The 10,926-nt window shown below is 43.7% G+C and overlaps 1 protein-coding gene across 5 annotated transcripts in view; it reads left to right on the top strand.

Annotated features, from left to right (window-relative positions):
- Positions 1-4,474: 4,474 nt before the first annotated feature.
- The window catches only part of NBEA (neurobeachin), a 512,389-nt gene continuing 505,937 nt past the window's right edge, over positions 4,475-10,926 (top strand). For all 5 annotated transcript variants that reach the window (XM_074151162.1, XM_074151191.1, XM_074151181.1 and 2 more), the window contains exon 1: positions 4,475-5,130. In XM_074151162.1, the coding sequence (XP_074007263.1) occupies positions 4,855-5,130 (276 nt within the window). In that variant the 5' untranslated portion in view covers positions 4,475-4,854. The remainder of the gene's footprint in view (positions 5,131-10,926) is intronic.

The raw sequence follows: 10,926 nt of genomic DNA, 5'->3' as shown, positions 1-10,926 counted from the left end.
TCTCCCATCTGTTTGTTTGTTGCATGCATAGGAACATGGATACATGTCTTTTTCTGCAGTTTTTGAAATTATATTTGAGACCACATTCTGGCATTTAAGGAGAACGAAAAAATTTGAAGACTATCATGAAAGAAACCTCCCGTCATCTATTATAGGTAAAGAAAAGGCATGCTCTGGGAGCAAAATTCTTTATCTCATTTCAGTGGGGAGCAAGTGTTGTGAAAGGTACAGAAAGGGACGAGATCAGATCCTGGCATCAGTCTTGTCTTTGTGAAGGACAAAGGACTGCATAGCATCTTTCCACACATGCTGTCCTCTGCCACACGTAGCCTGGGCCTGTGTCAATGACTGATGCTGCAAGGGCGTGAAGATGATCAGAGGGCTGGAGCATCTCTCCTATGAGGACAGGCTGAGAGAGTTGAGGTTGTTCAGCCTGGAGAAGAGAACGCTCCGGGGAGACCTTACTGTGGCCTTCCAGTACCTGAAGGGAGCCTACTGGAGAGCTGGAGAGGGACCCTTTATCAGGGAGTATAGCAATAGGACAAAGGGTAATGGTTTTAAATTGAACAAGGGGAGATTTAGATTAGATATTAGGAAGAAATTCTTTACTGTGAGGGTGGTGAGACACTGGAACAGGTTGCCCAGAGAAGTTGTGGATACCCCATCCCTGGAAGCGTTCAGGACCAGGCTGGATTGGGCTTTGAGCAACATGGTCTAGTGGGAGGTGTCCCTGCCCATGGCAGGGGGGTTGGAACTAGATGGTCTTTAAGGTCCCTTCCAACCCAAACCATTCTATGATTCAATGATAATTATGCAAATATTGGGATTTGCTAATGCAAAACACCGTGTTGGACTAGGACCGAACTGGCCACCTCATGAATGAAATTGTCACTGACAAATTCAGTCTTTGTACTGAATATGTCAATATCAAGATGAGACAAACATTATTTTTAAAAAAAAGAAATGAATCATGTTCTGTAGCATTTCTAGTGTACATACTCTTATTTTAATTTTCAATCTTTTGAGGTGTCAAAATGGAAGCAAATGAATACCAGACCTGCAATTACTACAGGGCTGAAATCAGTGTTACAAATCTGTTGTTCTTTCAGAATGCCAGTGCTACAATAATGTTCACGAGTTCATGAATGGCTCACCTCAATGAAAGTTTGCTTACCAAAACCAAACACTGTTGATTAGAGAAGACAGCTACTTCTCAATAGTGTTCCAGCTTATAAAAATAAAGAGAACACGATTTTGTAAAAATTTATTTGTAAAGCCAAATATGAGTTTTGAGAACTAAAGAAAGTCCCTCCTATTAAACATAACGATGGGAATTCACCTTCTTTTTTAATGAGTTTTTCTTTCTAAACTACACACAGTATATTATGTGATTTCAGCAGAAGAAATGGCAGTCAGACAGTTCAAGTCCTAAACTGGGAATTATATAAAGAAGGATTGCACAAATACAACTTCTAAACAAACTCACGATTGCAACTTTATCAGAAATTCAATGTGGAGGAACTCACTGATAGTTGTATATGGAATAGCTGTAGTCATGAATTACCCCAGCATTTGGGTACATGTGTAAAATCATGGCGGCTTCCAGGAATGAAGTATAGAATGGATAACAGAAGTATAAAATGGATAGTAGTATAGAATGGATAATAAAACATATCAAGCCATATTTTGTTATCCCACTTCTCTAGAGAAAGGAAGTTTATGTGGTTGTGATATTGGTCCATCTGTTCCATCACAGAGATGTATAAGTCATTGTCAAATTTTAAGCAAATTTAATGATGGATCTCAAAGTTACAGTTATTTTGGAATTTGTAGAAGTTGGTAAGTTGGGGGAGATGCAAATTAATATACGTAACCATAGAAAAGCAATTATAACTTTGCTCCCTACCCATTTAACAAGCAGCAGCAATGTGATGAATCAGAACAAGAAAACTGGTCAACTTACCAGCCAGCATGAAGCTTCCAGCCAACTATACTATTTGTAGCAACATGCCTCACCATATAGGTATGGATATGGGAATAACAAAGATGAGAACTGTTGGGTGTTAGCTCCTAAGGGTGCTACAATTTTCAGTGACTGTTACAGAGTTCTAGGCCTAGGTTTCAATTTTGTGAAAAAGGTCATGTGTTCTTGAATTAAAAAATATTTACATGTATCATTAAATAACACGTTTACACAAACTTGAGGACCTCCAAACTCTACGAGTTGCCTATCTCGTAGCCAGATAGGATCATTATGAACATGAAATATTCCTTTCTGAAATCAAGATGAACAGTTTTGGGCAGCCTAACTTGAACATTTGCATAATTGATTGGTTTGTAGACTGAACAGCAGTTTAACATTCCTACATAGTCAAAAGGTTTACCTTTTGGATTGGCTTTTTTGTTTGTTTTTATGGGAAATGGGGCAAAGTAAAACAAGTAATGGAATCTTTCACTTTCATTTCAAAGTTAAGGATTTTGTCTAGGTTTTTCTGGAGAATCATTTTAAAAGCTTCTGGAATAATACTTACTTCAGCCAAGGATAGAAACACTTAGTGCAATTCAAAACACACTACTCCGTCAGCTCCTAATTATCCACTAGCTGGAAGTTATTGTGCCCAGAACTCGCCCTGTGATATACAAGAGCTTCTCATCCACTTCAGTCAAAAGTCTGCCTGGTTACCTTGCTGAAATACCCCTCTTTGGGGGTTTAAACTAAGATGGGCTGACTCTGCAGTAAAGCAGTTAAACGCACGCGTACTCAGTTTTGCTACTTCTGCTGTGGTGCTGGTGGGAACGGAACCTTTGGCCCCTCCACGAGTATAAGAAATTAAAGTATACCTTTGCTCCGAGTCATACAAGGTTGCTTGTGGATGGTGACAAATTGTAAAGGAATTTCCTTCCAAGAAAACTTTGTGCTTTCTTATCTCACATAACCAATCTTTTGGGTCTTTTCCTCATTTTTGCAGCTTTCTGAAATAACGTTGGCGCTATGATTCCCAGCTCCCCAATGTTTTAGTCATGTCTATGCATCTGGGTTATACATACTATCAAGCACCTATGGACCTTTCAAACAAGCAAATATAACATACTGTATTTACAAGTACATAGAGCTAACGCATCTCATAGTACAGAGCTGAGGTCTTCTCCGTCTTCTCTTGGTGGAGCTTAGAGCAGCTGCTGTAATCCTGGAGGATGTAGCATTCCAGTCTTGCTGATTCACCGTGTTTATGCAGTTTATTATCTAAAGCTGGATGTAAGGAGGACCTTGGCAATCCAGCCAAATCCCCAAATTTGGGGTTACAGAAGAGACAGGATAAATAGGATTCTAAGACCAGGGGACAAAACCTGTTGTAAAATTCCAACTTTGTGATGACAGTCCCTATGAAGCCAAGACAGAACATGTTTTTGAACAGGGATGGATTATCTCCAGCACACGTACAGCAAATGCATACAACTTTATTCAAACAACTATTTGAATAATTTGATCCTCCTCAAGACATCAGAGATATTTCTGTATTTTCTGACATGATACTGGAGAGACTTGAAAAAATGCCTATTGGCATGCGGCACCATTGAAACCAAGGAGTCCGGTAGGACTGGTGTTGACTGGACATCTCTGTATGGGACACCACCACCAAGAACCGTAAGCGCAAGTACTAACAAGAACTCTGGAAAAATAGCCCTCTCGTTGAACAAGCAGCACACAAGCTCCCAGGCTGGCAGACCCCAGCGTTTCCCGTCCCTTCCCATGCCCGCAGGGACCACAGCTCAGGAGCCCTTGCACAGCCCCTGGCACCCTCACTCAAACCTGAACACTTGCTAAGACTGAAGTTACAAAAAAATCCCACCTCAAAAGGTCCTTATCCATACACCTTTCCTCACACAACAGCGTGGGACCAGTGCGCAAAACGCACTGCCGAGACCAGAGGCTGGAAAGCGTGTGATCCGGCTGAGAAGCCCGGACGGCCGCGGGGGTCAGCCAGGGGCCCCCACCAGCAGGCTCTTAGGGGAGGCCAGGAGGGGCCACCTCCCTGACAGGGAGGCCTGAGGCTGCCAACGAGCGACAACCGCCGCGGCGGTGGCCGCCGGCCCGCAGCCCCACGGGCAGCCTGGGAGGCGGCGCAGCGGCCCGCCCCTCCCGCAGGGGGCGCCCGGGGGCGGCGGGGCGAGGCCGGGCCCGAGGCAACGGCCCCGCGTCAAAGCGGGCGGGCGCCACCCTGTCACTTCAGGCGGCGTCGCGGAACCTCCCCGGAGCGGGTGGGCGCCGGTCCGCGGCGGCGTGCGGCACCTCGACGAGGAAAGGCGGCGGCTCCACGCCTCGGCGCGGCCCCCCTCAGGCCGCCGCGGCGGCGGCGCGGCCCCCGTGCACCTGCTCACCTGTCTCCTCGGCCGGCTGAGGAGGGGGGGGGGTCCTGGCCCGGCCACGCCCCCCGACGGGATCGGCGCAGGCGCCCTGGCGGCTACCGCAGGCAGGGGGCGGCAACATGGCGGCGTGAGCGGCGGCGGTTTCGGCTCCACAACAACAGCGGCGGCGGCGATCGGTCGTGCCGCCCTCGGCTCCGTGCGCCCCTCGTCTCCGCCGGGCCGCACCGCGCCGCTCTCGGCGGCGCCCGCTCCTCCCGCCCCGCGGCTGGAGGCGGCGGCCCCGGCTGGGCAGCCTTGGGCTAACGGGGCATCGGCGCCCATAATAATCCCTCATTATAGCGGAGCGGGGGAGCGGCTCCTGGGACGGTGCCTGCGCCTCGGGCCGGCTGCCTGCGGCCCCGCCGGGTGCGACTGCGGTGGATGCGCGGCTCGGCCCGGCCGGGCGGGGAGGCGGCGGCGGCAGGTGCCGGTAACGGCGGGGGGTAAATGGCGAGCGAGAAGCCGGTGTCGGGGCCGGACCCGCAGCCCGCGGGACTCATCTCCGTCGGGGCCGGCGGTGGAGGCGGAGGCGGCAGCGGCAGCAGCGTCGCGGTGATGGGGGAGCTGAGGGCGTCGGGCTCCGGGTCCGTAGTGCTCCCCGCGGGGATGATTAACCCGTCGGTGCCGATCCGCAATATCCGGATGAAATTCGCCGTCCTCATCGGACTCATCCAGGTCGGGGAGGTCAGCAACCGGGACATCGTGGAGACGGTGCTGAACCTGGTAAGCGGCCGGGCACCCCGCCCCGCTGACGCCCTGGCGGGCAGGGGGTTCCCTGGGCACCGGCCCGAGCAGCCCACCCCCTCTCGGGTCTGCTCCCCGATCGCCCCCCGCCCCTCTGCAACCCGAAAGGGACCTTCATTTTCCCAGCCCTTGTGTCCCTCATACGCGCACGGCCCCTCTCCGACCATCTTCCCTTCCCAAACTCCTCTCGGTCCCCTCTCTCCTCGTTGATGCCACGACCCGCTCTTCTCGCTGTGCCTGTGACAGAAGCCCCTTCAGCGCTCCCTAAACTCCAGGCAGGACCCTACCTAGTACAGACAGGCCACTCTTCCCCCTTCCCACCGCCTCCCCCCGGCCGTCTCCTGCAGAAGTGGAGTGTGTGCAATTCACAATGTAAAAAAGAAAAATAAGGAGATTAAATAATTTGCAGTTTTGGGTTCTGGATGCTGCCCTATAGCCTGGTGGCTTCCTCACTGGAAGGAAAGTGATGTGAATGTAGTGTCTGTTTTTAATTGAAAAGCATTAAAAAAAGCAGCTTGAGCTGGTATCTTTTCTTAGTGGCTGAAACATGTGAAGGGTTTAACCCTGTTAGCTCAGAGCTAGTTGAGTATTTTATGTGGAGGAAGGGGGAGGAGGGAGATTTTTGCAAGGATTTAGTACGCTTTAATATCTGTAATAAAGAGTTGTATTGCAGTATTGTATTGGGTTGGTCATGTCTTAATAATCTGCCATGCTTTCCAAAACACGTTCTTGTCTGCAAAGTAAGTGCTGTTGCTAATTTTGTTTAAGGTCTGTGCATTGCAAAACACTATTGTACACTGGTAAATAGCTTGAAACGAGGCGAAGATGCTAAAATGTAGCTCCTTAGTCATCTGCTTACTTCATGGAGTGAAAGAGTTACTGCAGGACTGTATGACTTAATGTTTTTGCGCTACCTACACCAAAGCCTGAGGAACCTACAGAAGCCAAACGAGTGGATCTAAAAATGAATCACTTTCAATTATGTGCAATTTGGTGCTGCTCCTGAATGCAAGATTTGCTGCAGCAAAGCTTTTGAAGCAGTTCAGTCAATGGAATATCCTCAATTTTTGCATATAAAATATGATAGAAAAATGACTGCTCAAAACTGAATGGCAATTAATTGAAACTGCCTTTGTTTCAAATGAGTTTAGCGCTTCTAACCTACACTCATTTTAAACAAAGTCATGTAAAGAATATATTTTGTTTCATGCACTTTAAAAGGATGTGTTCTTCTGTTTGATGGTTATTTGCATTTGACCTAGCACAGGCTGAATGGAGAAGCTGCAGCATGCAGGGAAAGACATGGTTTGGTCAGATCATTTTAATATTTATAGCTAATCTGAACACACAGGGTTAAAGCCCTGATAGTTTTGTGAATATGTCAAAACAGTAATCTGGTATATTTCTCACTCCTCTCCACAAGCTGTTTTACACTGAAACATGATTTGTAAATATTTTTTTTTGTATGAGTGTGGTAGAAGTCGTCAGAACTTTATTGGATTATTACCCATTCCTTTAAAAGTAGCACTCAAAATAAGGGAAAGGCATGCAGTTACCTTATTAACTGACTTTATATAGATCATGACAGATACAAAGATGTTTAGTCCTTTTCTGGTTTTCTTTCTTCTTTCATTCTTTTTACTGATATTTAAGCTTATTTTAATTCTGGCTGTTAATGCATCATCAACTGAACTAGCATTGGCTTGTCTTTGGTGGGGGGAGATTAGGATGTGTTTCGGTATTTGTGTGGAGGACATGCAGTGCATATTACAGTGCTTGCATATAAGATCCACCTGCTAATTGGTTCCTATTGCTGAAAACTGTGCTTATATTTTGAAATAAACGCGAGAGTGTTTAACAGTGCTCTCAGCATTGGGAGACGTATATGAATGTGAAACTGCTTGGGAGTCTGCTGCAGTAGCGATGCATTCTGGATCAGTCATTACTTAACAGATGGACTCTAATATACAATAGTCATTATTCCCACAGCAGAGACAGGTTATATTGTGTCTGCTAATCTTTTTCTTCTCAGGGCAGTGAATGTCTCAAACTTATGATTGTATATTTGAAACTTAATTTACTCGCATGTGAAACAAACATAGTGAATATGGCAGATGCAAAGTAAAGCTGCTGGCATATTCCTAAACTACTAACACTATCTGATTCTGTATTAAGGGTTTTAACAGTAACTTTAAATAAAATGCAGTTTTGCATTTTAGAAGCATTCTTTGGAGGGGTGGGTGAGGGTGGAGGGAACTTGATTTGGTTTTTGATTTATTTTTTTTCTTTTCCTTCATCCTCTACTTTTACTATTTCTGAATGACTTTTGATGCAAGTGTGATAATGAGTGGACAGTGCTTAAGGAGCTGATGTCAGTTGATACGTTAAGTCTCTGAGAGAATTATATCTTAAACTGTACCATATTGGGTATCTATAAGCCATTTAGTAATAGCTCTTTAGTATTGGAATTCTGGATAGCTGATACTTCTTTTAGTATTGGAGAGAATCAGAAGTTAAAGATTGAGATACTACTTAAAATTTTCTTATCTGAGATCACTGCTCTCTTCTCTGTAAAGCTTAAACAAGTCTATTAATTTTTTCTGCATCTGCATGGAAACAGCAGCAAATGTCTGAAACAAAACTTTGGTTTGGCTTGTCCTTGTCGTGGAGATGGTTACTCTTCTTTCCTATTAAGTTTTCCTCTTAGGGTTTCTCTTGGACAGTTTTTATCTTTAAATGTTTATTTTGATGGCCCCACACTGTGGTCTCTATTGCTGCATTTTAGACTTACATCATGTGATATCTTCTGATGTTGATGGACACAGTGATTTATTGTATCTGTGAGGTGATGAAGTGCTTTTCATGCAGTGCTGAAAATCTCTTTCCGTGTCTAATACGTTGTTGGATTTTCAGCTTTGCCAAATTTTAACAGTTCACTTTCAGCTCAGGCAGTATTTTGTTCTTGGGCATGCCTACGCTGTTTATGGGATTAGCTGTTTCTCTTGATGCTTTTCTTTTTCTTAGTAACACTTCTTTTCCTTTGAACCTACTGCGTGTTCAAAGTTCTGTTATACTGGTGAATATGTTTAATGGAGTATCACTCAATAGAATTTATAGTATTGCTTGTGTTATTTTTCATTGTTTGACATTAGTGGAAGACAACGGAGAGAGGGTTCAGCCCTTTATATGCCAACGACTATGAACTACTTAAAGTTATCCTTAAAAAAAAAAACCTGCTAATGTTAACAGTATGAAGGTCAGAAGATGTTAAAAGTCTGTGAGCTGAGAGCTTTTCTAGAATGATTTTATAGAATATTGTATTCTTTTTACATTTCTGGAAGTAGGAGGGAAATCCTCATCATACTTCATGTATTCTTCTGTGATGGTCCTTATTTTGATTTTGGTTCATGAGTTTAGTAGGAATTCCCACGTTCAGCGTGCTCTCCCTGAGATGTGTGTTCACTGACCCTTGTGTCCTGCAAAGCACCAAACTGGAAAAGGCTTTCCTTGCAAACAGCATAATCTTCTAATTGCTCTTAGTGATTTCTCTTTGGGGATATTTTGACACCAGTTCTGTGCTTCTATTGATGAGGAGGCCTTTCCCCTTTGAACAGCCCTATTAATTTTCTTAGGGTACTGTCGAGGATGTTGTTACTGCTATGACAGATGTGCTTGTTATTCTCCATGACTCCTTTGCTTCTTGATACCCTTTTGTACTTATGATAGTTGTTAGACTGATGTCTAAAAGTTCTGCACCATGTGCTCCAACAAATATGATATTAAGGTGGAAGTGGGTCAGTCTGTCCACCTGTATCTTCTAGTTCAAATGGATTTTTGTTTCACTTACTTCGTAATGCAAAATTTCCACACGACTTGAATTAGATTTTCTATTATATATGTTGAATGCTGTTCCTTTCATTATTTTTACTGTCTTGTTTCCTTAATTCTCTACTTTTCCAGTATTTTAATGGTCTTGGGAATTTTTCCTTCAGTGTATATTTTGAACTGTCTCTTGTCTGGCCAGCTTTCATCAAACATGACTGCGAACTGTGTTGTTTCTTAGCTTTTAGAAGGCTTTCTCTGTTCCAGTTTGAATTTCGTAGAATTTTTGATTTTGAGTTTTTTAGTGCTGATTCTACGGTAGTGCGAAATAAGAAAGGTGAACAGGAAGCAGACTGATACTAAAAAATTGTGACTGGTGCTGACACATGCTGCTCGTTTTGCCTGTGCGTCTTGAACAGATGATGTGATGCAGATTTGAATGGATTTCAATCTGATACAGGTGTAACTGAACAAGGTTCTCCTTCTGCAATCTGGAAAGCTTTTATATATGTTTTGTCAGGCTAGAGTGTGCTTACAAGAAGTAGGTCAAACACCAGGCATAGTTCAAAAAGTCTCTTGCTGTTCTTGTTGACTACAGCCCACACTTCTGCCTAGCTCTTCTCATTTTCTTGGCTGTTCCATCCTACTTGAGTGTTAGTCAGCCATCACAAGAGGTAAGCCATTCTTTAGTGCTCTGTCACATTGTGTACTTGTAGGAGTGGCATTTGCAGCTTCAGAGCAAATGGGTTGGGTTATGTGAGAGATGCTTCTCGCCCTACAGGCTTTCCATGGTAGTGGTCACAAGCAAAAATGTAAAGGGACGCATATATAAAAAAACTATTTTCCTTTGGTACTTCTCTTCTTCAAACATTGGTTTATGGCCATCTTAATCTGAGGTTGGCTTTTGATACTTGAGTTCTCTGAATCCATTTACTGTTTTGGTTGATGCAACATCCTGTGGCACAGTTCTGCTCTTGTCTGGGGAGGAAGAATCGCTGTTGTTCATTGCATGTTGTACTCTGAGAAAGCGTGGGCCTCATGAGCTGTAGCCTCCATCATGAGACTTCTGTCTTTCTTGTGGAATTAGCTTTGCAGGCTTGAGAATCTTACTCCATTCTCTTGGCAGAAGGCTTCCCTTTTTTATAGATAATTCTCTGTTGATAGACAGTATTATTCAAAAAAGTGAAGTTTCAGGGAATTTTGAAGTGGTTTCAATTATTTTTTGTTTTGATTTTTTTTTTTTTTGGTTTTGTGTGTGTGTTTTGTTTTAAGTAATACTTAACTGGAGCTGTCAGTCCTTGTCAAAGTTACTGTCTGTCCCACTAGTCCCTTTTTATCCTGCTCATGTTATCTCCATACTAATCTATGTGTGGACATTACTGTAGAAGCTACCAGAGCTATATGAAAAGAGCAGTATCCAGTGCAAGAGTTCGTGATAGCATTCCATGAGCAGCTACTTAAGAGTACTGTAGCTGTTGTCATTATCTAATACTTTCATGGAAAACTTGGGTTTGGTTACAGAAAATCTTTGAATGACTGAATGTTCACTTAATTTCTTTTAGTATAACTGATTGCATTTGACTTTTATCTAATCTTTGACAGTAGGTGTTTATGGGTGGGAAGTTTTTTCAGTCCTTGTATCAGTCATGAAACACTAGTGATATCTCAGCAGGTGGCTTGGAATCTGCTGTGGTTCTGGTATGATACATTTCTATAGGTGATAACTTTTTAAAGTCTGTCATGGTGGGCACATCACTGAGTATTCCTTACTACTTAACTCCGAACAGCTATTTTCTTCTTAACTTTACATCTTACTTGTCTTTTCAGGGTTCAGTTCATGGATTGTAAGGGAGGTGAATACCTAAAGGCTTGTTTTTATTATTTTTGTCACACAAAAGTAATAAAGTCCTGAAACTGGTGTTAATAAAACACCTCGAATTTTAGCCTTTACCC

The sequence above is a fragment of the Numenius arquata genome, chromosome 1 (assembly GCF_964106895.1).
Source record: "Numenius arquata chromosome 1, bNumArq3.hap1.1, whole genome shotgun sequence".
Taxonomy (NCBI): Eukaryota; Metazoa; Chordata; class Aves; order Charadriiformes; family Scolopacidae; genus Numenius; species Numenius arquata.
The sequence above is the reverse complement of the archived record's forward strand: the minus strand, read 5'-3'. Positions and strand labels throughout refer to the sequence as shown.